This window comes from Pungitius pungitius, chromosome 11 (assembly GCF_949316345.1).
Source record: "Pungitius pungitius chromosome 11, fPunPun2.1, whole genome shotgun sequence".
In the NCBI taxonomy this organism is placed as follows: Eukaryota; Metazoa; Chordata; class Actinopteri; order Perciformes; family Gasterosteidae; genus Pungitius; species Pungitius pungitius.
Window position 1 is genome coordinate 8,611,494 of NC_084910.1, and position 27,999 is coordinate 8,639,492.

At 44.9% G+C, this 27,999-nt stretch overlaps 2 protein-coding genes across 2 annotated transcripts; one reads left to right on the top strand and one right to left on the bottom strand.

Annotated features, from left to right (window-relative positions):
- On the top strand, positions 1 to 22,336 carry wdr26a (WD repeat domain 26a). The gene is made up of 14 exons (XM_037452922.2): positions 1 to 529; positions 751 to 850; positions 1,008 to 1,064; positions 2,451 to 2,587; positions 5,155 to 5,252; positions 14,497 to 14,653; positions 15,311 to 15,449; positions 15,535 to 15,675; positions 17,150 to 17,269; positions 17,767 to 17,912; positions 19,144 to 19,222; positions 19,339 to 19,468; positions 19,824 to 20,018; positions 21,344 to 22,336. The coding sequence occupies exons 1-14, from the start codon at positions 294 to 296 to the stop codon at positions 21,364 to 21,366; spliced, it is 1,758 nt and encodes a 585-aa protein (XP_037308819.1). The 5' UTR covers positions 1 to 293; the 3' UTR covers positions 21,367 to 22,336.
- A 149-nt stretch (positions 22,337 to 22,485) lies between these two features.
- cnih4 (cornichon family AMPA receptor auxiliary protein 4) lies at positions 22,486 to 26,320 on the bottom strand. Its single transcript, XM_037452924.2, has 5 exons — positions 26,192 to 26,320; positions 25,497 to 25,565; positions 25,178 to 25,290; positions 24,880 to 25,020; positions 22,486 to 24,742 (listed from the first exon to the last, which is right to left on the bottom strand). Exons 1-5 carry the CDS (start codon positions 26,258 to 26,260, stop codon positions 24,715 to 24,717), a joined length of 420 nt encoding a protein of 139 aa, XP_037308821.1. The 5' UTR covers positions 26,261 to 26,320; the 3' UTR covers positions 22,486 to 24,714.
- Between the last annotated feature and the right edge of the window lie 1,679 nt (positions 26,321 to 27,999).

The following is a 27,999-nucleotide window of genomic DNA, read 5'->3' on the forward strand; positions in this document are numbered from 1 at the left end:
CGACGTGACGGAATTTCCGCTGACGTCACTGCGTGTGTCTTTGAGAGGGCTGAAGCTGTCTGAGAGCAACAACAACAGCGGGCCTCTAACGCCACGGAATAACCCCGTTATCCGGTCGTTCGTCGTGCAAGCGAACATCTGGTTACCGAACACGTAGCCTTGGCCACAAGAGGAACCGGGCAGTTCGGGGCTGCATCTGGGTCAGCGGGCCTTTCACCCGTGGTGACGGTGCATCAGCGGTCCTGTCTCTTGCTGAATATACACACCGCGTCACGAGCAGGCACCGTGGGAACATGCAGGGTAACGGGGTGGAACACAGCCAGTGCAGCCGAAACAGCGAGCCGTCGTCAACCGGAGCAGCGCACTCGAACGGACTCCGATCCAACAACAAAAAGAACCGAGGCTCCGCTCAGCCTGCGGTCAACAACAGCCCGGCGGAGGCTGGCGGGAGGAGGAAGAAGCTCCCGGCCCAGTCCGAGGAGGACGTCATCCGCCTCATAGGACAGCATCTCCACCACCTGGGTCTCAAGTAAGTGAGCCAGCTGGACTCTCAGTGAGCTCTGAGGACTTCTACAATATGATGGCATGCATGAATGAACGGCTCAATCGTCCGACACCCCACCCCCTCGTATTCATTAGTTGATGACATGATACAATTAACATGTTCATTGCATTAAGGGGCGATCGTGAATGCTGAGGTCTCGTTTTGGGATTGTGTTGATTTGCCCTCTGCCTGTACATTGTGGACAGTCAGACAGTGGACCTCCTGATGCAGGAGTCAGGCTGCAAACTGGAACATCCCTCTGCCACAAAGTTCCGCAGTCATGTCATGGAAGGAGAATGGGACAAGGTGGGACAATTTTCTGAAATGCACAGCTATACCTAATAGTCTAAAGGTTTAACAATGGATGTTTTTGTGCTTGTCAGGATTTGTCAGGTAATGGGTTTCTCTTTAGTGAATCCTATCTGGTTTGTGTTTATCGTGCCTTTTGTCCCTCTTTGTTCAGGCCCAAAGTGACCTGAACGAGCTGAAGGCCTTGATGCATTCTCCGGGCGCTATAGTGGTAAGTGGAAATCCTCGGACCACTGAAAAAAAGCTTTATTTCAATCAAACTATATTTCAGAGTTCATGGATGAGACAAGCCAGTGAATATGTAAACAAAAAACAAACTGTACCAAGCCTTATGTATTGTGTCAAGAGGGATTTCACTACAAGTTGTGCATTGATCGGGAACCCTCATATATAAATCACAGTTTAATAGTCTTTCAACAGCTGGGCTGAGTTTTACTCCAAATCATTCAAGCTTCCTAATATTGTGATGACAATAATCTCTGTTTTCAGTGTATCTGATAATATTTTAACGTATTTAAGGTAGATCAAATTGATCCAAGCACAGAACCTTGTGGAACTCTGTGTGTTTGTTTTGTATGCATGTATGTATGTTCAGAAGGAAAAAAAAATGTCAACACCCAGAAATTAAATAACAAAACGTATCCATTGCACCGACATCCATATTTGGGTCCAGGGCTCCGTTTCAAGTAGGAGGTTCAACAAACTGAGTCAAACCCTAAACTCTGAGTTGATTTACCCTGAGATAGGAAACTCTGAGTTTTGGGTTTCAGAACAGCTGTTTAGAGTTGGTTCAATCAACTTTAGTAGTCTGAGTAGTTTGACTCAGAGTTCAGCGCGTGCACTGAAGGCAGCATAAATGGAACCACGATACAACGATTTACCATGGCATTTACCAACGAACACAAACAATCGGTTGGCATACATCATTCCTATTGAGCTGGAAATATTAATCAGGAATCAGGAATTGTTTATTGCCATAATATGTCAGACATACATTTGAGAAAATGGACGACAATGGACAACAGACAACGTAGTGCACCAATAAGATACAAATATAATAAAATATATGCTATGGCTTAGTAAGTTAATAAATAAAGATAAAATAAATAAAATTAAAATAAAGAAAGTGCACCAGCTAACAGAAAGTGACGAGTGAAAGTGACAAAGTGAATGTACATGGAGTGAGAGTCAGTCAGGGGGGGCCCGGGCTCTGTTGATGAGCCCGACTGCCGAAGGAAATAAACTGTTAGTGTGGCAAGAGGTCTTTGTCCTGATGGACCTCAGCCTCCTACCGGATGGAAGAGGCACAAACCGTTCATGTCCAGGGTGAGAGGTGTCTGCTACAATCTTTTTGGCCCGCTTCAAAGTCCTGGAAGCAAATAAGTCCTGGAGAGACTACAGATTTCAGCCAATCACCCTCTCTGCAGAGCGGATGACACACCTGATTCAGAGTATGAATGAATGAGGAAATTTCCACGAGTTTCCACTAAACCCGCTTCTTGAAACGGACCCCAGGCCTAGATGTCATTATAGTAAATGTTGAAGAACACACAGTGTGTGACTAATTCTAATTATTGTCTCGCCATGTCCTGTACAGCGGATGAAGTTCCTGTTGCTGCAGCAGAAGTATCTGGAGTATCTGGAGGATGGAAAGGTCCTGGAGGCCCTGCAGGTCCTCAGAGCAGAACTAACCCCTCTCAAGTACAACACAGAGCGTATCCACATTCTGAGCGGGTCAGTTCACCAGCAGACAGGGAAGATTTGTATCTAGCAGAGTTTTATTTACACAGATTGCAACATGAAATGCTGCTCACTGTCTTTATGTTTAACGTGGCAGCTCTAATTAGACTTGCCTTGAACAAGTATCCACCTCCCCTGGACCCTTCTACATTTTGCCATGGTATAACCAAATATTCAAATTTATTTAATTGCCATTTTATTTTATTGATCAACACAAAATAGTCCATCATCTAGATGTCGGGGGAAAGTTTACATTTCAAAATGATTTACAAATAAAGATCTGAAAAGTGTTGAGGGCAAATGTATTCACCCCCTTTACTGTAAAACCCCTAACCAAGATGCGACCAATTGTCATCATAAGTCACATAATAACTAAATAGGGTCCACCTGTCTGCAATTTATTTTTAGTATAAATTTGTTAGAGAGCATTACTGAACAAAGCATCATGAAGACCAAGGAGTGTACCAACAGTAAAGGGATGAAGTTGTAGCTATGTATGAAGCTGGGTTAGATTATAAAAACCTTTACCAAGCTTTGAACATTTCATGGAATACCATAAAATCCAAAGAATATGGCCGAGCCACAAACCTACCAAGAAAAGGCTGTCCACGCAAACTGACCAGCTGGAGAAATTGAATCAGAGAAGCAGCCAAGAACTGTAACTCTGAAGAAGCTGCAAAGATCCACAGCTGAGGGGGGGAGGATCTGTCACTACGTCAAATATTAGCTGCGTACATATCTTCCCTTTGAAGAAGAGTGGCAAGAAAAAAGCCTGTGTTGAAATTAGGAAGAAGGTGCTCTGGACAGATGGGACCAAAATTAAACTTTTTGGCCTCAATGCAAAACACTGTGGTTGGTGGAAACACAACACTGCCCATCACCCTGATCACACCATCCTAACAGTGAAACATGTTGGTGGTTGCATCATGCTGTGGGGATGATTTTCTTCAGCAGGTCCAGGGGAACTAGTCAGGATAAAGGTAAAGATGAATGGAGTCAAAGACAATGCAATGTTTGAACATAATATAATGCAATCTGCCAAAGACTTGAGACTGCAGCAGAGGTTCATCTTCCAGTAGGACAGCGACCCTAAACATACAGCCAGCCCTACAATCAAATGGTTTTTATATAAGCGTATAAATGTCCCAGCCAAAGCCCATACCTCAATCCATTTGAGAATATATGGCAAGATTTAAAAATTGCTGTTCACAGACGGTCAGTTCATCTGACTGAGGTTCAGCTTTTTTACCAAGAAGAATGGACAAACATGTCCATCTCTAATGCAAAACTACCAAGTCTTGACTCAGGGTGGTGAATACTTGCATCCAACAGATGTCAACTTTTTTTGTTCTCCACATTATTTGTGTCACAATAAAAGGTATGTTGCACCTTCAAAGTACTAAGCATGATGTGTTGATCACGTGGGGGAAAATCTATTAAAGTATATTAGAATTTCAGTTTGTAACCGTACAAAATGGAAAACTGTCTAAGGGGGGTGTAAGGCACTGCAAATACTGAAGCTGTAAAGAATTTGGACTTGGAATGGAATTGTGGAGAATCCAAAACGACAACGCCACTACATACCACTACAATGCTGACTACAGTTTAAATCCCTTTCCATCAACGTATTTTTCTCAGCCCTCTTCTGTGCTCTTCCTGCAACCAGCAGCTACGATGAAGCTATCCACTATTTTCGCGACTATAAGGCGCACCGTCAATGAATCGCCTATTTTAGAACTATTTTCCTATATAGGACGCACCGGATTATAAGGCGCATAGAATAGAAGATACTGCAGTAAAACGTTTGACTGGGGTTGCGTTATGCATCCACTAGATCGGGCTGTGCTAAATCAAACTTTATTAAGCGTTCTGATAACTCTTCACTCCCATGGTAACGTTGTTCAAACGTTAATGTGGATATTAACAATATCTCTGAACCTCCAACTTTTGTTCTTGATTAATGAAAACATTCTTGGCAAATGCTTCCTTCCATCTTGCACCGAGAGGCAGCGACTGGGACAGACGGTAGCGCCTCGCGGCGGACCGTCAGCTCGATCCCGAGATCCAACTACGAGCTTTTTAACTACAGCAGCTTTAATATACGCTATTGGAGCTGAAATTACCGCGGCTGCTGGCACCAAACTTTCCCTCCAATGGATCCTCGTTAACCAGTATGGATCAACCAATTGATGATGAAACTCAGGACCAAACTGACATACAGGACCCAAAGCCAGTCAGTCTTTATGTTTAGTATTACGTGTAGCTTTGACAAGTTGTCCCACTTAAATGCAGTGAAGATCATAAAAACAATCTTCAATTGTGCCTATTTTCATGCTGGCCAAATATACTAAACTTGTAAGAGACATGGAGGGCGTTATTATTGTCATAGGCCGTATATGTAGTCTTGCAGTATATCTACTATTGAAAAGTCAAAGACATTACCTGCTTGTTTCTTATGCAGTCAGTTATTTTAAAGGAGCAACCTTGATCATATGAGTTTCAAATTTCCATAAGCAGGTTTGAGCATCACAGCTGAAACAATGTTATCGCATATTGTAAAGGTACCTGATGTGCAGTCATGCAGAGGATCTGCGAGCCAAAGCAGAGTGGGAAGGTAAAGGCACGTCATCAAGAACAAAGCTGCTGGACAAGCTGCAGAGTGAGTGCAGTCCAACTTATTCTCCTTTACATAGTAAACACTTTGTACTGTCATTTCCATGTAGAGCAGTAGCAGCAATAGTAAAATTGATAGCGTGTGTCATGTCTACTCTGAAATCAAGCAGCTGCCCCCCACAAGTTTTTCCTCTCAACCGCCGCAAATAAGAACATTAAGTCTTGAGTGAGTCTTGGAGCTGGGGCTGGATCGCCGGGGACCGGCTCAACCCGTGGCACAAAACAGACTTAAATAGTCGAAAGTTCAAAAGGTCAAAATCCAAAAGCCGAGGGGAGGGAAAAACATAGACGGGGAGACCGGGACCAGAGACTAACAAGACGCAAGATTATGCTAATGACATGACGAATAACGACTGGTACAGACTCCAATGACACCGAGGCCCTTTCTCAATATGCGTTCTTGTGTGGACTTTTGTTCTCGTGGACTCGTGAAACGTCATCAGTCGCAGCCCGAGTACTGTTCCAATTCTAAAGTCCGCATCTGGCCGAGAACGGTCATAATACCCGGATGTGACTCGCCCCGCCCATTTTACCAGGCATGCATCGGAGCAGGCTCGTCTGTTCTTGTGAGAGACAAATATCCCAGAATGCATTTCACCTCAGCAACAGGCAACAACGACAGAGGAAAATAAACACAACTTTATGTCGAAGTTTTTAAATACTGCTTTATTTAAGTAACGTAATGTAATTTTATGACTGAATAGTTGCTAAAGAAACTTTTGTTGTTAAAGCAAATGTTTGTCAACATTCAGCCTTCGTAACAGTCTGCTCCGTGGATGGAGATGTGAGGTGTAGTTAACGGACCGTCAGGCCCTCCAGCACCGGGCGGTCAGCTCATCTCAGCCCGCACAGAACAGCCTGTTTTCGGCGAGTCTTCTGTGAAATGCTCCGCCGGTTTTCACTTCTCCGTAGCGGTTATACATGAGATTTAACTGTACTATAACGAGTCTTCATAAGTTTTAATGTGGTGTCAGAGACTGATGTTGTTCACCGGTCTGTGTCTGTTTGAGGACAGAGTTTAGATTCATAACTTCATGTTTAAATGTAACTTTAACGTCTTGTCTGTATCCGCAGAGTGCAGCTTGTTTATTGTCCATCATTGTGCATTAAAACTAACAATGTTTTAATTAAAGGACATGAGTAGACTGTCATCGAGACTCTAAATCGGCAGCAGAACTTCAGCTTCAAAGAAACTCTGAAGCTCTGAATTATAATAATAATGAATAAAAAATTCCACATATGAATTATTGTATAGTTCTCTGCAAGATCTTTGATGTGTGGTCAGCAGCTTGCTGTACGAGGACCACTATACTGATTATCAGCCTCTTGATGTTTGAGTAACAAGACAAACGGTATGTGTGTGTGCATTCAAATATTTTAGTATAATAGTTTATTTTTTGTTACTGTATCCAACCTCCTCCTCCTAAAATGATAAACGCTAATTATTGATTATATATATATATGGTGCTCAATATTACAGTATATATACCATTTCTAATTTTAAATGAAAATGAGACAAAAGCTTGTTAATAGTAAAATATTTAAGTCAAAAACTAAATTAAAACGTATTAGCAAGACCAGCTGTGACGTCATCAAGTCAGCTGCTGTTCCAATTGCGGAAATGACCGTTCTCCCGGACCTGCGAGTCAGGACTCCCGAGTCTATTCTCGCGGGAACGCAAGTCCGTTCTCGCCGTCTCAGGTATTGAGAAAGGGCCCAAGACTACAGACCTGTACAAATCACAATGACATGACAAGGGACAAGAGACTCACATGGCTTAAATACACAGGGGAGGTGCAGGTGATTGGACTCAGGTGTAAACAATCATGGACATGGCAGGAAGTGAAGTTAACCCAGGGACACAAGAGGCATGAAACTACAAAGTAAAACAGGACATGAACCCAAACCGTGACAGAAACACCTTCGACTTACTGCCAAGCACCCAAACAAAGCACTCGCTTTGTGTGTACAGGGATTGCATGGCCCAAAGACCTCCTCACCCTGTACTCCTGCAACACCTCCCACATTTTCTCTCGGGAGACCCGGGCATACATTTTCTCCAGGTCCACAAAACACATGTAGACTGGATGAGCATACTCGTAGGCTCCTCCAAGATTCTTGAAAGAGTAAAGAGCTGGTCTGTCATTCCACGACCAGGACGAAAACTGCATGGTTCCTCTTCAATCATTGATTCGACTAATGCGCGAACCCTCTTTTCCAGCACCTTGTAGTAGACTTTACCATGGAGGCTGAGTAGTGTGATACCCCTGTATTTTGCACACACTCTCTGGTCCCCCTTTTTGAAGAGCGGTACTCACCAAGTCTTCCTTGCACCGCCCGATAACCTCCTCAGTTTCAGTCAACAGGGTCCCATCCTTACTGTACACAGCTTTGATGGTTCCCCGTTTCCCTTCTGAGGTGCCGGATGGTCTTCCAGAAGCACTTTGGTGCCGACCCGAAAGTCCTTCTCCATAGTTACCAGACGTTCCAAGTTAACCCGCACGCTTGGGTTTACCGGGTCTGTCCTGATTCCATCCTCAGACTGAGCTCACCACCAGATGGTGATCAGTTGACAGCTCTGCCCCTCTCTTTACCCGAGTGTCCAGAACATGTGGTCTCAGATCAGACAATACGATTTTAAAATTGATTATTGATCTTTGGCCTAGGGTGCTCTGTAGGGCCGGGCGATATATCGGTATAAACGAATTGTACGGTGTGGGTGCGTGGGGGTTACAGACAAGGCACAGGACCTCAGGGTGGGGGGTTTCAAATACTTTATTTTTTGCTCTGCCACAATGCGCCGGTATCCCGCTCGCTCGTTCGGGGTGGCACCTCCTCGCTCGCCCGCCTCACTGTTATTATAGGGGCGAGAGGACACACGTTAATTCAACCCAGCTGGTTGTCAAGTGTTTGCACCTGGCACTGTTCCCCGAGCCACTCCCCCCTTTCTCTCCCTCTGCAGCCGAGCCGAAACCACGCCCGCCACCACATACCCCCACCGCTCGACTTAGGCCGGGGAGCCGTCCGGCCTAGCTTACTCCCCCCCCCCTCCCTCCAGAGGGCGAGAGAGGAAGTCCGCCACGACCATCTGCGTCCCCGGCCTATGGACCACCTTGAAGTTAAAAGGCTGTAGAGCCAGATACCACCGAGTGATCCAGGCGTTAGTATCCTTCATGCGGTGGAGCCATTGGAGCGGGGCGTGGTCCGAACAGAGGGTGAATGGGCGTCCGAGGAGGTAGTAGCGCAGGGAGTCCACCGCCCACCGGATGGCCAGGCACTCCTTCTCCACCGTGCTGTACCTGGCCTCCCTCTCCGATAGTTTCCGGCTGATGTAGACCACGGGGCGGTCGACCCCCTCCACCTCCTGAGACAAAACGGCCCCCAGCCCCCTGTCCGATGCGTCGGTCTGCAGGACAAAAGGGAGAGAAAAGTTAGGTGTGTGGAGGAGCGACTCCCCACAGAGAGTCTGTTTTACCTTCTCAAACGCCCGCTGGCACTGCTCCGACCACTGGACCGGATCTGATGCACCTTTGCGGGTCAGGTCGGTCAAGGGGCTGGTGAGGTCCGCAAAGCCGGTGATGAACCGCCTATAGTAACCCGCCAGCCCCAAAAACCGCCTCACCTCTTTTTTTGTCTTGGGGCGCGGGCAGGCTGCAATTGCCGCTGTCTTGTCTACCTGAGGACTCACTTGCCCACCCCCCAAGTGGTACCCCAGATACCGTACCTCCCTCCGTCCAACTGCACACTTCCCCGGGTTGGCAGTGAGCCCGGCCCGCCTCAGCGACCCCAGCACCGCGTCCACCCGCCGCACATGCTCCGCCCAGGTGGTGCTGTGGATAATCCCGTCATCCAGGTATGCGGCCGCATACGCAGCGTGCGGGCGCAGCACCCTGTCCATGAGGCGCTGGAACGTGGCCGGGGCACCGAACAAGCCGAAGGGAAGCATGGTAAATTGGTACAAACCATACGGAGTGGAGAACGCTGTTTTCTCTTTGGACTCTGACGACAGGGGAATCTGCCAGTAGCCCTTAGTTAAATCCAGTGTCGTAAAAAAACGTGCAGTGCCCAGCCGGTCCAGGAGTTCGTCGACCCGGGGCATTGGGTAGGCATCGAATCGTGACACGTCGTTTACCTTGCGGTAGTCCACGCAGAACCGCACAGTCCCATCCTTCTTGGCCACCAGAACGATGGGGCTGCACCAGGCGCTGTTGGACTCTTCTATTACCCCCATCTCCAACATAGCCGCTAATTCATCCCGAACCACTTTTCTTTTGTGTTCGGGTAGTCTGTAGGGTCGTGACCTTACCGTCACCCCCGGGGGAGTCTCGATTTGGTGCATCAGGTCGGTCCGGCCTGGCCGGGGGGAGAACACATCAGCAAACCGCTTCTGCAACTGGGCAATGTCTGCTCTCTGGTCCTCAGAGAGACGACCCTCACACAGGAGCGGGGTGGGATTAAACACTTTTGGCACCTCCGGCCCCAGGTCCTCTCTTTCCGATACTGTGGAAATCAGAGAAACAGACTCCACCTCCCTCCAGGCTTTCAGGAGGTTGAGGTGGTATATTTGTGTAGCACCGCCCCTGTCAGACCGGACCACCTCATAATCGACATCCCCCACCCGGCGTGTGACCTCGAAGGGCACTTGCCACTTAGCCAGGAGTTTTGAGTTGGAAGAGGGAAGTAATACAAGTACCTTTTCTCCCGGTGTGAATTCTCGCAGCCTGGCTCCTCTGTTGTACAGCCGCTGTTGTCGTTCCTGGGCCTGGAGCAGATTCTCCCGTGACATCCTACCCAGTGTGTGGAGCTTTGCTCGCAGGTCCAGGACGTACTGGATCTTGTTTTTTCCGGGGGTCGGACCTTCCTCCCAGCTTTCTTTAATAAGGTCCAGCACCCCTCTTGGTGACCTGCCAAACAGAAGCTCAAAGGGAGAAAATCCCGTGGAGGCCTGGGGGACCTCCCGGACTGCAAACAACAGAGGATCAAGCCATTTGTCCCAATTACGTTCATCGTCGCTAATAAATTTACGGATCATGGACTTCAGCGTCCTATTCATCCGCTCTACTAACCCGTCGGTCTGGGGGTGGTACACGCTTGTGCGGACAGACTTAATGCCCAGTAACCCGTAAAGTTCTCTCCGTGTACGCGACATGAACGAAGTGCCCTGGTCTGTTAGAATCTCTTTCGGGATTCCAACCCGGGAGATGACCTGAAACAGAGCCTGCGCGATGCTCTTTGCAGAGATATCGGATATCGTGTTGCGTAATCCATGAGGACCAACACAAAGCGATATCCACGTGAGCTCCGGTAAAATGGCCCGATTAAATCCATGCTGATTCGCTCGAACGGAACCTCCACCAACGGTAGAGGCCGCAACGGGGCCCTCGGAATGGCTGGTGAAGTGACTAACTGACACTCCGGGCAGGACCCACACCAGCGGCGCGCGTCTCCCCGGATGCCTGGCCAATAAAATCGGGTCATTATCCGGTCTAGTGTCTTCCCGTATCCCATGTGACCCGCCATCGGATTATAGTGAGCCGCCTGGAAAATCATTTCCCGGCGGCTTTTCGGCACCAGCAACTGGGTGTTTTCCTCCCCCGTCCGAGTGTCACGACTCACTCTATACAGTCTGTCCCTAATCAACGAAAAGTGCGAATACGACTGTGCTGCGTCAGGGCGCACCAGTTGACAGTTGAATTTTTATCACTTGGTCGTAGGCTGAGCGTAGAGTATCGTCACGAGACTGCTCAAGTGGAAAATCTTCCATGGAGCGGAACTCGGGAACCGCTGGAGTCTCCACGGGAGGCTCCGCCGGTTCCCCCTCCCCCTCGGCAGCGTCGGACGACCTCGCGTCACCGCTGAGCACCGCACACGTACCGCATAGCCCTGTCGGTCGTGAACGCACCCCCGCAGCCTGCCCCATTAGAGTGTTAAATCCCGCCCAATCCGTTCCCAAAATTACGGGGTGCGTCAGGTGGGAGCTAACCGCGACCTTTATCCTATATTTTTTCCCCTGAACCTAACTGAAAGTTAACCATACCCCAAAATAGAACTTTGACTCCCAGGGGATTCCGAATAGATGCCACTGGGAAGGATGGATCGGAACTATTTTAAATGCGTCTGTGATGTCCGCTTTGGAGAGCCACGCGCCTAGACCCGCTAATTTTATCAGCTTAATGGCATTGTCCACCGAGGCATAGTGGAGAGAGAACAGCTCAGAAGGGATGAGGCTATAAACACTCGGAATTGAGCAGGAACGGGGAGCTGACAGATCAAAGATTAACCTTCTTACCGGAGTATTTGCCCGTGGCTACCCCTATGGGACTAGTGCGAAATACCATGAATGGAGAGGCTTTGAAAGGCCCGATCACATACTTATTCCTAACCTCTTTCTCGATCAGCCGACGAACTGTATCGGGATCGTTAACCGCTGACTGCAGATTTTTTGCCACAAACGTTACAGAAGGCATAGCAATGACTCCGACACGGAACCCTTGTGATAACCCTGTGAGCAGATGATCTACGAACACTGAATCCGAATGTCGCAGAGACAGTTCAACAGATGCAGATTTATTGGTGTGGACGGATGCTGCATCAAAATGTCTTTGAACCACAGCGTTTCCCTCCCCGTGGAGAAAATCTTGACGTTTGCCGGGGGCAGACTGCCCGGGGATGCGCATCCTTGCAGAAGCTGCATATGTGAAGAAAACGGCAGTTTACATACGTACACACACTTTCGTTAAAGCTCCTACAAACAGGTCAATTGTTCAGTTTAGGCACCTCGCGGCCAGAGAATGTAGGCGGAAACACCGCCGCGGGACACAACTGATCCAGGTAGCCCGGGTTCCCGCAGGAACTGCACGATACGGTTTGTGTGCCCCCTGCGACCATGAGCAATAATTCCGTATCCAGCAAGGACCAGTTCACGCGGGAGTTATATTGTGTTATGTACAGGGCGGCTTTGCTCGAAAAAGCCTTATGGTACTGGTAGAAGATGTTCCTCCCGTATTTCAGGTGTAGATCGCCGACCATGTATGCGTCTAGCTCCTGTCTTCTGTCTGGGAAGACAGCGCATAATACGTCTCGAAATACGCCAAACGCCACCATAAACTGTCCAATCGATAGATCTCTGAGCATCCGTGGATCTAACGATTTAAATACTGCAGCGATGTTACCACCGGAGGCTACGCTAGTCTCACACTCAGGGGATGGCAACACTAACGAGATTGATGTCTCTCCCCTGTAAAATTTTCGACCTCAGTCGGGGCGTGATGTTTGCTGCCTGTGGGATGTATGACCTACCCATTACAGGAGCGGGGAATGCAGAAGCCAGAGAATGTTGGGCGCCTTCTATTGGTGACGATGTTGACGGATGATTCCGGAAAACGGCTGCCTGTCGCATGGAGCCTTGGGTGATGGTGATGGTGAGGGTTGTGACAACTAGGTTGTCGGCGGTGGATGTGCCAGGAGTTGATGGTGGAGCAAGCGTACGCGCCGGATTGTTATGTAGAAAATCACACAACTGATTTCTCAAGGATCTTAGAGAGGAAGAGAAGATAACAGATCTATAGTTAGATTGAGTTGTTTTTTTAAGAAGAGCTTTAATTACGGATTTAATTACTAACATTACTGTTGTGTATTTTGGGCATACTCTGTTTCCGTAATAATGAAGCACCGGGTTATTCTGGGTAATATATTCGGGCGGGAACTCTCTCGTTCTTGCTACCCCTGTGACATAACGTGATGTCTGAATAAACCCTTAATGCAACGTCGTTGTCTGTGCTTATGTGGGTCAGACAAGCACCCGTCATAGAGTAAGGACATAACAATTACCTACTTTGCTTTTTTTCCTGAAGTCTTTGTGCTTTCCCTATGCTTTCCTCAACACTGTTGAAACACATACAAGTCAAAATTCAAGCCTACTCCAAGGAGTCCTCCTTTGGCGATTTATATAGTGTCAGGTGTCACAATCTGTGCCGCTGAATCAGCTCCCACTGGTCACTTCCACATCACAACAAGAGAGTGAGCATTATTATTCATGATTGAAGGAGATGGAAGAGAACACCTTGTTTTCTTGATCAGCTCTTGGTCACCTCTACACCAAAGAGAGGGATAGCATTGTCATTCGTGATTGCAGTAGATGGGAGAGAACATTTTGTTTACACCTAAACAAATACGCTTTACAAAATGAGTTCCTGGGATACGGTGCTGATCCTCAATTGATTGAATTAACGAAACTGATCTGTTAAACACAGGAAACCCAGGAAACCCAGATGTCCCAGTGAAAGAGGTCACAGACCTTTTGTTCACTCACTCTGAACCGTATTTGAATTTTGAAGGTTTCTATAGTTAGTGGTTGTCCCAGCGATGGTTCTGTTCTACAGAGCTTACTACTCGCAATATTTCAATAATTTCTGTCATAGGAATTGAACGTACTGTACATCTTTTACGTTGTTCATGCTACACATGGGGCGGCACGGTGGTGTGGTGGTCGCCTCACAGCAAGAAGGTTCTGGGTTCAACTGCACCCAGTGGCCTTTCTGTGTGGAGTCTGCATGTTATCCCTGTGTCTGTGTGGGTTCTCTCTGGTACTCCGGCTTCCTCCCACAGTCCAAAGACATGCTCTGGTGATCAAGTTGATTGGGAACTTGCCTGTAGGTGTGTGGATGTGATTGTGAATGGTTGTTTGTCTCTGTGTTAGCCCTGCGATTGGCTGGTGACCGATCTAGGGTGTACCTTGTCTCTCGCCCAAAGTTGGCATGGATAGACTCCAGCCCCCCTCCAGACCCTGAGTACAGGATAAGCGGTTTGAAGATAGATGGATGATGTACACATGACATCCGTTGTAGTCTTTCTATCCCACAAGCCGTTTTCCCTAAGGATTCTTCTTCCTTTTCTACCTATCAAAGGGTTTTTCATTTTTTTGGAAGTTTTTCCTGTGCCAATCTAAGGGTTTTGGGACAGGGATTGCTGCATGTGTACAGACTGTAAAGTCCGCTCAGGCCAATTTGTAATTTTGGGCGATGCTAAATAAAAGGAATAGAATTGGAGATACAGGTAAACATCACTGTAATGTAAACAGATGTGTTACAGCTCCAGGAAGCAAGTGGAGGAGAAAAGAAATATACTACATAGAAGTATAACAATAAATCAATTGTCTCTGAGTGGCGTCACTCGCCTGATTTTTCACTGTAACTGTTCACTATATGTTAAAAATCTGTTTGTGGTTGCAGCATACCTACCTCCGTCAGTGATGCTGCCTCCTCGCCGCCTCCAGACTCTGCTAAAACAGGCGGTTGAGCTGCAGAGGGAGCGCTGCCTCTACCACAACACCAAGCTGGACAGTGGACTGGACTCTGTGTCTCCGCTGCTGGACCACGCCTGCAGCCGGTAAGTTTCCACGCTGATTCAAAGAATTGGCTTTAATGTTACATTGTCATAGGCTGCTGTTAGACACAACTACGTTATGCATTATTACTAGGGCTGGGAAAGTTAACGTGTTATAGCGTTAACAAATTAATTAACACGTTTTTTTATTATTAATATTTCGAAAGTCCGTTGCTCACTGACTCTGAATCCACATGGTTTTCAACCAATTAGAGCATTTGAACAGACCGGAGACTGCTGCAGCGCTCACATGAATCAAAACATAAAAGCGATTTTAAATCTCTTTGATTGCATTAATGTTTATTTTCACTGCTACCGTGTTAAAGGAATACTGCTAAAAAGAACCTAATTTGTGTGATTGCACAAATAAAACTGCAATACACTACTTTGAATTTTGTGCAATACAATGCGATTAATCACGATTATTTATTGGCCATTTTTGGTTTCAAACAATATTCAGAAATCACCTTACAATCTCCTTTATTCTGGAATCAGTTCAAAACAGAGTTTTCTTAATGTTGGCATTATTGTTAATAAATATGTAATCATCAAACTACACAATGCCGTCATGTAAGATATTTGTCAAACCGATGCATCTAACCCTGAATGCTGTTGTGTTTGAGTAGCATTATGAAGCCTTTCTGTGGTCCTAATCTTCAGAAAGCAGTTCCCCTGCTACACTCAGCAGATTCTTGCGGAACACTGCAACGAAGTCTGGTTTTGTAAGTTTTCCAACAATGGCACCAAACTGGCAACCGGGTCCAAAGACACCACAGTCATTGTGTGGCACGTGGATGCGGTAATGTTTCATTTACTTATCGTCAGTGTCTCTTCACAGCAGGATAAACTAGCTGGAGTTGACAGGTTTTCCTGTTGGTCGGCAGGAAACCCATCAGCTTAAGTTCATGAAGACTCTGGAGGGCCATGCTTATGGTGTTTCCTACTTGGCATGGAGCCCTGACGATGCCTTCCTTATAGCCTGCGGACCTGATGACTGCTCTGAGCTGTGGTTGTGGAATGTACAGGTACAACATCTATCACTTTTTTAAGTTCTTCTCCCACTCTAGTCTGTTTTACACTACACATCATCATCCACTGCCACCCTGATGATAGGACCTACCTAGCTAGGTTCTCCTACCCAGGACCTGACTGTTAACTTTAACAACTCTGTGTTGACGCCGACTTCTGACTGCTAGGAACCTCGGTTTGACAGCCTTCCTGACTCCCAACATTACAGCGACAACACGATCCTGTTGGTACACGTTCTACAACAGGGGTCTTCAACTAAAATATGAAGTGGTCCAGTTAGAGGTCCATTTCTTCCACATTTTTCTCACCCGTCCCTTTCTCTCGATTTCTCCGTCTCACTCGTCTTTTTACTTACATTTAAAAGTTAACTCTTTCCCCGCTGTCGGCTCACCTGCCTCCGTCTTGAATAATTGAAAATCCTTGGCAGCCCGCACTGCATGATGGGATATCCTGGGCCGCCAAGGATAGATGAGATGTGTCCTCCAAATAAGCGCCTGGAGGGCGAGACATGGGTATGTCTCACCAAATTGAGACATATCCATTGCCACCTGTCCATCAGGAACAACATTCACACACAGCTACAGGAGATATTTGGGGTTGCGTGTGTTGCTCAAGATGCTGACTAGTCGGAAATAGTAACAATTGTTGGAGAAAGTCACTTGAAGGACTCTGAGACCAAACAAAACAAAATTCTCTGGTCTGATGAAACAGGTGGAACTCTGGCCTGAATGCCAAGCGTCATGTCTGGAAGAAACCAGGCACTGCTCATCACCTGGCCCATACCATCCCTATAGTGAAGCATGGACGAGACAATGACCCGAAGCACACAGCCAAAACAACAAAGGAGTGGCTTTGGAACAACTCAGTGAATGTCCTTGAGTGGCCCAGCCAGAGCCCCAGACTCAATTGAACATCTCTGGATAGATCTGAAAATGTCTGTGCCCCGACGCTCCCCATCCAACCTGATGGAACCCGAGAGGTTCTGCAAAGAATGGCAGAAACTGACCAGATACATGCGTGCCAAGCATGTAGCATCATACTCAAGGAGACTTTAGGCAGATTTTCTTTTTAATTCACTTTAGCTTTCAGCATTACAACGCACTGAGAGTTATTCAGTCACTTCCATGTTAAAAGGCACAGAGACCTGCATTTAGTCTTTTCCTTCTGCCTCCATCTTAATTAGATGTCCAAACCACCTGAACTGAGTCCTTTCGACATCAAGGAGTAGCGCCTCAACTCCAAGTTCCCTCCTGATGTCCAGGCTCCTTACCCTATCTCTAAGCCTGAGCCAGGACACCCGACGGAGGAAACTAATTTCGGCCGCTTGTATCCTCCAACCTGTTTAGTCTTTCCCAAACCAATTCAAATCTGATGGGAGATCAGTACTTTCAAACAGAGAGTCACATGAAAACAAACTCAAAAGCATTGAGTGTTGAGTGTGGTGTCTCTTACCTTGGTTCTGTTGTGTAGACCGGGGAGTTACGAACAAAGATGAGTCAGTCTCATGAGGATAGCCTGACCAGCGTGGCCTGGAATCCAGATGGGAAACGCTTTGTCACTGGCGGACAGAGAGGCCAGTTCTACCAGTGTGTGAGTGTCTTTTACATCTCTAACATCTTTAACTTTTTATACAATTTGATTTGGAAAAAAAACATTTGTAGAGGTTTAAGTACAGCGACCAGCCTCTCAAGGGTGTTTTCAATGTGCAAATGCAGCTTGTTTGTTCACAAGGAACCTTGGGTATGTATTGGAAATTACATTGTAAAATATATCAAACACTGTAGCAGATTTTGGTATGTAAAGTAATTTGATGAATGACTGCTGACTACAGAGGTTCCAAACCTACAAAGCAACTAAGAGTAACTAGAAGCAGTCATGTGAACCATGTGGATTACTTGAGTACTTGGACTGAATTTCCATACTCATTAACAGTTAAGTTTCATATTTCCAGGACTGGAAACTGATTGCTTTCCAATAAAAAAAAGAACATTTTTAAGCCAAACAAATATGGAAAAATTGTAGATGGCATGTAGCAGTCTGATGCTGGAAGAGTTCCTGAAAGTATTATGTTTCCTCCTGACTCTCAGGACATGGATGGAAACCTACTGGACTCATGGGAAGGAGTTCGGGTGCAGTGCCTGTGGTGTCTGAGTGACGGCCGAACTGTTCTTGCATCTGACACACACCAACGCATCCGTGGATACAACTTTGAGGACCTGACTGACCGAAATATGTAAGTGACCCCCATCACTGGGTGGAGTAACCTCACCATGCTCTTTTCCTGCTCATTGTAGGTGTACATAAGTAGTCAAAACCAAACCTGCATTTAGGAATTTAATGCAGCCTATAAAACCAGACCGAGATGGAGTTCTCTGGAGCGCAGTGATGCCAACCTATTTGGCTTGTGATAGATCTATCAACGCCGAAAAATCAGACATGACTTTGGTTTCCATGGCCTTTGAATGCACTTGAAAAAGCAGGCACTTAATATAGGTGCAAGAAAAAGTCCTTTTATATTTGGGGTAGCAGTCAGCGTGGCCTGGAGGGATCTGAGCATACAGCCCTGCTGGTCAATACTTGAATGGAGGGGGTGCTCGCATCTGTTTGTGAGAAAGTCAAACAACTGGTTGAAGAGAGTACTCAAAACCATAGAGTTTAGTTTACTTTCACACACACATTCTGATGGAAGCTAAAATTAAACTATTTCTACTTCCATAGAAATTAAAATGTTATATTTATTATTTTTTTATTATATGGATTGACTACTCTGGGTAGGGAATGTGTCCTTGCCCCAAGTGTCAGGGGGTTGGGGTACCTTGGGGTCTTGTTCATGAGTAAGGGGAAGATGGAGTATGAGTTTAGACAGTGAATCTGAGCAGCAGGGGCCGTATTTCACTCGCTTTAACGCACCGCTGTGTTTGAAAGAAAGCTGGGGCAGCCCTTTCAATGAAAGATAGATCATTACCGCAAGAACTAAGTCTAGGGTGCAAGCGACCAAAATGGGTTCTCTTAGGAGGGTGGCAGCCGTCTATCTTAGACAGCTTGTACCTGCTGCTCCTTTGCATTGAAAGGAGCCAGTTGAGGTGGTTTGGACAACCCTAACCCTAGGTAGGTGTTCTAGGCACGGCAAGCTGGGAAGAGGCCCCGGGGAAGATCCAGGACTAGGTGGAGAGATTATATCTCCACACTGGCCTGAGAACGTCTTGGGTTCCCCTGGTCAGATCTGTGGCCCCTGCTGGAACTGTTGCCCCCGCGACGAGACCCCGGATAAGCGGTTGGAGATGAGATGAGATTATAATGGAAGAGGGGGCTTCAATGTTCCTATACCGTCAGAGGGAATCACTGCAATAGTCCAACATCTGCTCTCCAATTCATCTCCTTCCTGATGTCAAAGAAGAGACGATGTAATCAACACAGTTGGGGTAATCAACTTAAGAGGACCTGTGTGTAATGTATCATTACAGAGTGCAGGAGGACCACCCAATCATGTCTTTCACTGTATCCAAAAATGGAAGGTTAGCTCTTCTCAATGTTGCAACTCAGGTGAGCAACTGCTTATTTCCTAACACTCACATCACAATTTACTTCCTTTTTATTTGAACTTCAGCTTGTTGTCCAGTAAGATTTCAGTTCAATCTTGAAGTCTGTGTTTTTTGTAGGGAGTGCACTTATGGGACCTGCACGACCGGGTACTGCTGAGAAAGTACCAAGGGGTGACGCAGGGCTTCTACACTATCCACTCCTGCCTCGGAGGGCACAATGAAGACTTCATCGCTAGTGGCAGTGAAGGCAAGACAATATTATGCTTAGTAGAGCTCGGCTCAGTTGTTCTTTGTTGTGGAGATCTCCACTATGATGATTTCAGGGGTTATGCCTTGGTTATTTTCCTATTGTAAGACATAAATAAACATCTGAGCAGATGCATGCTGAGAGGTATCCACACCTCCCAGTATTTGCTGGACCCTAGTTTGCAGAGGAATTCTCAAAAAATGTAAAATCCCTTTATGCAAACACCTCCAGTCAGCCTGGGGATAATTCCACCCTAAGGGGAACACATGTAATGTAAACATATTGTTGTGATGTTGCCAATTAAGTCTCCACTCAAAAAGTGTCAGCAGCTGATGAAGTGTGCTTTACCTGTCAGACCACAAAGTTTACATCTGGCACCGGCGCAGTGAGCTGCCCATCGCGGAGCTGGCGGGTCATACCCGCACAGTCAACTGTGTGAGTTGGAACCCCGTCCTGCCAGGACTGCTGGCAAGCGCCTCTGATGACGGAACCGTTCGTATCTGGGGACCCGCCCCCTTCCTGGATGTCCAGGATACAAAGAGGCTCAATGGTATGAACATTAAAAACTAGTGTGCTTCCCCAGACAGGAAGAGCCTGGATTATCTGTCAGCTATTGCTGATTCATCAGGCTCCTCAACTGATGGCGGAAGTAAGACTAAAATACAGATTTTCTTCCTACATTGTGTTTTGAGTAGTGCTGGACACGGCAATAATGGATTAATTCATGATTTTTTATTTATTTTACTATTTCACTATTATTTGTAAAACGTAACTCCTGCTTTCTCTGAATACACATTCAGACACCATGGGTCTCAATGAGGGTGTGCTCTGTGACTGTTGGCTTGGGAGGCGCATCATCACGCTTTTCAACCAATGAGAGCATTGGGGAGCGGACCTAGAACTGCTCTTCAAGCACATATGAAGCAAGGGATAGAGAAATGGAGACATTTTCATTTTAAATCTCAGACAACAGAGTTGATGGAAGAAAAGTTTTTAAGAACTACTACTGTTGTTATTAAATGCACATAAGACATGAGAACAAGCTGATCAATCGTTCTGCATGCATTTGTCAGTCAAATTTGTTGCGGTGTTGCGCTACCGGCGCCGACGGGGGGGGGGGTTACTTCGCGTTCTAATTGCCGCGCTGACTGAAAACATGGACGAGCGAGGCGAAAACTCGCTCCGCTGTCCCTTCAAAATAAAAGCACAGGATGAACTTTTTTTTCCCCATGCAAAAGCATGAGCCCGCGACCCACTACAAACGGGTCCGCGACCCACTAGTGGGTAGACTGATCTGACCCTATAGAACTGTCCAGCCAATTTTAGCGCATTTCGAGAGTTGAGTGCTTCCAGAATTCCTGCTAACGTTTAAAACATGTCCCCTCTGCACTGACGCTTGTTCTCATGTTACCCTGTAGGCTTAGTTAGGGGATAACGTGTCACGGTAAACAGGATTAATAAGTTACCAAATGACCCACGCACTGCTACCGTCCGGGTGTTAGGGGCTGCTGCTGTTGGACATATAAAAATGTGAGACTTCAAAGCTAAAAAGGTTTAAAAGATATGTGTGGAACAAAAAGTCTGGGTAAAACAGGACCATAACTGACATAAGACCAGATAGAGAATATAGGACCCAATCTGGTTTGAATAGGACTGATTATGCAATCCTAATTAGCTATCATCACGGATGCATTGTTTTTCAATTTATTTTGGCTAAATGGACAGATATTACATGCACAACATTGTAGGCTTTACGTTCACTGAAATAATGTCACAGTGTTTTTGGTGCAATCATACTTGGGCTGTTTTATCCCCTTTATAAAAGGGTGGTGAATCAAATATGTGCTCTGACCTATTTGTCTCCTCTGCTGTCAGAATGTTGCAGCATGGACAGCTGATGATCATGAGGACAATCACACATTTTGTGACTGGAGGAAGCAGGAACAGCTTGGGTCAGGGGACGGCAGCGTTCTGGAGATGGGCAATGGTATCACCCTGGGCTCCACAACCCTCAGCACCATCCAGTTCAACCCACCTCCTGCTATTTAGTATCGACTCGGGAGTTCACTGACTTGTGCTAGGCTCCGAAGTAGCCTTGTGAAGGTTGTATGTTGTTATTTTGATCCCATCTTGAGTCGAAGTTGCTCTCTTAAAGTTTCAGCTTCTTTCCTTTTTCACTGCCTAAACCTTTATAAGAGATTTGAACTATAAGGCCATCAACTTGAGGAGCACCATGACTCTTTAATGAGAGTTGTTTTTAACATAGTGTTTTCCCTTCAGCTTTGCTGCTTCTAGCAACCGAAGGAATTTGATCTGAATACTCAGTTCAAAGGATCTGTCATATGGATAATTTGGTGTGGTGTCTTCACAACTTGGTCTTTGCTCATTGGTCTTTTGTCTGTCCCCTGCATACAAACAGTATGTTAATGGTGATGATTTGTTAAGGATACTGTGGTACTGTGACAAAAAGCAGCACCACTTCGGAGTTCACCAACTATGTTTTAGTTTCCAAACCGCTTCAGAACATTTTTCCAAATCTTTCCCAGGCCTGGAGAAGCAGGAAGTTGAGGACTGTGGGTACCCTGTTTGTCTACACACACTCACTCACAAACAGTAATATGTGGTGGTACACAATAATGGATGTTAGACACTGGATTCAACCCCAGATATGGTGTTCAACTTTTTGCTTGTTTATTCAGATTATTCCAGGCTTCTCGTCTTTTGTTGCAAGAAGTCAAAGTATGAGGTTGGTTTCTGTCAGAAACCATTTAAATTAATTCAAAACGTGATTGTACTGTTGTGTATTGTCCGTCGGAGAAATGTTAAGTAAGAATATTTTTAATAAAGCATTCAGGGTTTTAAAATGTAGTTTACTTTGAAACGTTCTTTACTTATCGTATCACTGTGACTAACACTAACAAAACATGTTCATCAGAGCCCTTTTTATGGGGACCAAAAGAAGGTTAAACATTAAATGCTACCGTTGATATCAACATACAAAAAAGACAAGACTGAAATGGCATTAAAAATATATATATCTGTTTTTATTTTCCTCTCTTTGCAGAATGATCAAATACTTGTCGACCGATTAAGTCTTATATGGAAAACGTTTGACTGCCATAAATGAATTTTCGGGTTGGCTTGACTAGCTTTACAGAAATATTCAATATCATTAAACAAAAAAGGATATTTGACCACATACATCAAAGAAACTCTGACTAAAATATTAATTTGTGGCAACTTAAACCTGAAAAGATGAAAAATAGTGAAATTCAACAGAAACAAATAAGCAAATTGGACTAAAGATTTAGGAAATCCAAAATATCTGCCAGAAGGAACTCTGCCATGTGACAGGTGTCATGTGATCTTCCAATGTGACATAACCTTCAAACCCTGCACGGTCTTATCTTAAGGAGCTTATACCATATTGCCCTACTAAAGCTGCACTCTGGAGTCTGGGAGCCAAAGCCTTCAATTATCACGCTGCGTTTTTCTGCAACCAGCTTCCAATTTCAGTCAATCTGAACGTTTATGTTAACACAGACCTCACTTTCCTCACGAGACCACAAATAAAAGATTGGTTACTTCATGTCAACATCAGGACAAAGTCAATCTATAGAGGTCTGGAAACTATTATGACATGCTGCTGTTTTAGTAGATGATCACATGCATTTGAACCCTGAATGTGTCAGGTTTATTGGTTTATTTGCTTTGCAACTATAACAACCTAAAATTCTAAATATTTTCCCTTGGCTTGACAGTTTTCTTATAATACATTTGGGGAGGAAACAAATACTGTGACGAATATGAAGCAAAAGTGGACATGCGTCAGACAGATCTTTTAATTTTTGTTTATGAAACCCCGCGCCACCCCCTCAAAAAACAGCACACTGCATAAGATAGTTGAATGTGAATCAGACATAACCATGCTGATCTGGGAACTGCCTCACGTTGACATGCAGCATGGGATCAAAGGTATCCAATAAGTCCATGGGTGCGCGAGTGATGTCACAACCAATAGTTCTATTCAAACTGCCACCCAGGGAATCGGTACTGTCTAATGAGCAGAGGAACCAGCCGTTGTGTGTGGTTGCATAAAGTCACAACAGGCCCACTGATGCACCATGTGATGCTCATTGTTTTAAAATAATAAAAATATACTTCAACAGTTAGCATTTCATTTTGTAAACTGGTGATGCTTTGACCAAATATGATGTGAACTGAAGCGGTTTAGAAGGAGGTAGCGGCCTTAGACAGTAAGACACCATTAATGTACACATCCAGACTGATGAAGAGGATGCCAGGATGAGTCCTTCACAGCGAGCTGACCAACAGACTACCGATAAAGATTTGGTTCCTAAGCTTCCATATTTCATCTCATGGCTTGTTGGTAAATGTATTGAATATAACTTATTTGGAACTATGTCTCTTACTGTAAAACAAAGGTAATGGCAAACAGCAGTAGAGGATTACCACCTTTGGGGAAGAACTACAAAAAAAGGCACAACAATGGAATAAAGACGCGCACACACACACACACAGATCAGCAGCAGGTGAGGTAAAGGTCAAGCCAGATGAATGGTTGCCAAGTGTATGCTGGAATATCTGGATTCTCACCACAGCAGTCTCAGGAGTTCAGAAAATGGTTCAAATAAAGGAAGAAAAAAAAAAGAGCAACTCCAAGGAGGTAAATGTGGAACATCACCTCAAAAGCACACAGAATGTCTGAGTTCTTATTTTCAAGTTCAAACATTATTTGGTGGAACAGCGCACAGGTTTCCCACCTTATCTTGAGAGACACAGATTTCTCAGTGTTGGGCTTTTACTACTGTTTTGCTTCTCTCTGCCCTAGGAAGCCTACCTGCTCACTTGAATGTAAAAAACGGCTCATCATTCTTACAGCAAATATGTCGGTATTGTTTTTAGTTAATAAAAACATTTTTTTTAGTTAATAAAAACAATACTCACATAGAAGTTATAGAAGTGCATATAGAGGTTGAGAAGAAGCATCATTACTTATCCCCTTCACAATAGCACACAGCGCTTGGAGATGTTTTATGATGGTACTCAAGTGCTAGATGGTTAAATGTCTACCTCAGTATTAAATGAAAAAGCCATTTACTGTCACTCAGTTGTAACTGAACTGGAAACTTCTCTTTGCTGTTGATGCATACAAATTTGGAGCAGGGTGTGAGGGGGGGGGCAGCAAAGCCTGGACGTCTTAATGTGGGCCTGTGCAAGGTGCTTCAGTCGTTGATAAGAGCCAGGATCATACTGGACAAAAGGGGGAAGCAAAGGTAGATGATAATACAAAAGTTACCACGTCCAGCCAGATCTTCCAGCCTTATTGAGGCTGGAAGATCTTAAAAATGTCAATAAACATCAGTGTTTGTGGGTGCTGTTGCTCTCACCTATACAAATAAATAAAGAAGCACAGCAGGTGGTAACCCAGTTTAATCATGGCCTCCTTCATGTGGGACTTGAGCTGACCTCGGTTGTGTATCTCAGTGGGGTCAAACACGCCCATGTTTCCCATTGGAACCTTTGCATATCTGCAGGGACCAGAGGAGAGTGACATCAGAAGCATTCACACAATCAAAATCTTGTACTGTGTATAAATTACTGTAAATATATATTTTATTTGTATTACTACTGAAACATCCAATATCACAATACAGAGATCCTGCATTGACTGAGATATGAGCATACCTATAAATGTTCCAGGCTGCTACAGGCAGATTGAGGAAGAAGGTGAACCAGTGCATGGAGACCAACATCAGCATAGTGGAAAGACATTGGCCAACCATCTCTGGAATTACCCACTGGAAACAATATCAAAGATAAATATCAAAACCACCAAACATCTATCTGTAGTGTCTGTATGAAAACACAAAGACAGCTTTATCACTTTGCTTGTGTCATATATCTACATTAAAACAAGTTATAAGAAACAACAATGATCCAAAATAAGAGTAGAATCTGGGATGTATATATTAATATACAGTAATAATTCAAAATGAGGACTTACTTTGTTCAGCTTGGAGCAGCAGGCTCTAGCATTGATGTAGTCACATTCTAGATCAGACAGGGTGATAATCTGATCTTTAAGTCAAGGTTCCACAAAGTGCTGAGAATCATTCAACTGCACATCTTTTAAAACGTTGGTTATTGACACCCGCGTCAAATAGCATAAAGTCGTAGTGGTGACCTTTACTTAAGAACACGACCATAGCTTATTCTTTTATTAAACAGACAATTATGTATCTTACTTACTGGCGGCATAGCGTCTATAGTCCTCCAATGCTCTCTGCATTGTGCATAATGGAGGCCTGATGTGCGCGCACACACACAGGTGACCAACGTTCAATGGTCATTAATCGGTGCGTATAAACCGCAGCATCATTAACATCGAAGGAGAAGCAACACGACTCTTTAGCTATATTTAATACTCATTTAAAATGGTCCATGGAACTTCTGGGTTATTAACGTTACCAGTTATTCGGGTGGTAAAACAGCGTAATCGTCACCTAACGTTAACTTAGTTTACGCTAGCTTGTCACTGACTATGTACGTTAGTATTAGCAAGGCGGCTAAACGGTTCGCTAACGTTAGTTAGATAACGTAACGTAAATAACAAAAATAAAAGTTATAAGAAATCAGCCAACTTGCCACTTTGAACCATACGCTCAATGCCCACGTAAAACATTATTCCGAAAAGGATACAAAGTACACCGAGAGGAAAATCAGTGCACAGCAGTCCACAAGTGATAGAATGAACACTGCCGCCTCCATTTTCCTTCTTCCGTTAGAGGGTCCCTTTCCGGTCCCTTTTTGTGTGTGGGACCACAGTGACACGTGTTGTACCGCGATACTGCCACCTAGCGGGGTCCGTGTACATTTTGATAGTCCCATTTTACCGTAAAAACAGCAAAACGAAAACACTATTTTCTCATTTTTCGTTTTAAATAAAAAAGCGAGAAAGGAGTCGTTTTTTTGTTTTTCGTTTAGAACCAATAAAACGAATGTTTTATTGAACAAATAATCCCTTTTTGGTAAACGTAGATTTCCACAGTAAGAGTCAACGCAATGGAACGTTTGTATGCTAAAGATCCACCTGCAATGCATGCGGTTGCCAGGGTAACATTAGGAGAAAAGTTCACTCATCAATTTAAATAAATCATCCCGGTCTGATGGAATGTGTTGCTGTGTCGTTGCTCTTGGCTCTGATACTTTTTCCACGTATTGTGTTGTTTCAATGACCGCAGAGAGTCGGTTAAATAAGATGCAGAATAAATGTGTTCACATCTCCACTAGCAAGTGGAAGAATGGAAGAACTGAACGCATCGCATTACGGGAGTCACGGTAGTCATTGCAATAAGATGAAATGTAATGTTCGGTTCAGCTGACGGAGGAATAATTTAACTACAACCGTATGATGGTTGAGCTCACTGCCACAGACAGAGGGTTATATTTTAATACTTACTGGAAAGGACAGAATATATATAATGCAAAATCTTGAAATCTTACATTAAACTGATGGCTAGTTAGCTTTAAAGGTGCATCTTGAGCATGGGTTATTTGCAGCTTGACTGCTTTTGTTGTTTCTTTTGTAGCTTGTAAATGTAATTGTTGACCAGCAACTTCAGGAATATCTGCAACAAGTCAGTCCAGCAGTAGGTTTCTCAAGCAAATAAATACTAATAATTAGAGATGAGCGAGTACAGCATTATCTGTATCTGTTGAACCATATGAATTATCTGTATCCGTATCTGTACTCGGATTGGGCGGGGCTTAACCCGGAAGTATGAAGGATTTAACCCGTAAGTTGTCGGGTTGTCTTGAAATGGGCTGGGCTTTAACCGTTATGCTCTTTTTTAAGCATGCAATTGACCCTTCGCAGGGAGCTTGATTAACAGGTGATATGATCAATGATACATGAACTTGAAAAACAGTACTGTACTGACGCATTTCTGCGGTTAAAACAGCATTCCTTAATTCTTATGTTCTTTTATGTTTATCACTCATTATTCTGTATCACTGATGATCATGAGAGAGAGAGGGGAAGTGTGTGTGTGGCTTAATTTGTAATAGTAATATTTAGTTATTTAACACAACTAGTCAACGTCAGACACTGAGTGCGTGAAGAGAGCCAGCAGACGGTAAAAAAACTCTGATGACCGACAGAGAGAGAGAGAGAGAGAGAGAGAGAGAGAGTAGGTCAGTGCGTGAAGTAAAAAAAAAAAACTGGTTAGAGGCGACGAAAAAAAAAAATCTCCGACAGGCAGAGACGCAACGCGAGTCGCATTCTTAAGCACCACGTCTTAACAAGCCCCACGTTTACCTGAACTCTACTAGTTAAGAACAACAAACCGAAGTAAAGCCGAAGAAATCCTTTAAATTTATCGGGAAAGACCCGCAAACCTGCTGACTGAGGGAGGGAGAGAGGAGTTCTGTGTATGAGTGAGCCGAGCGGGACACACAATAATAAAAAAAAGCAACACAATAAACTGTATGTGTGTAGGGGAGGGGCG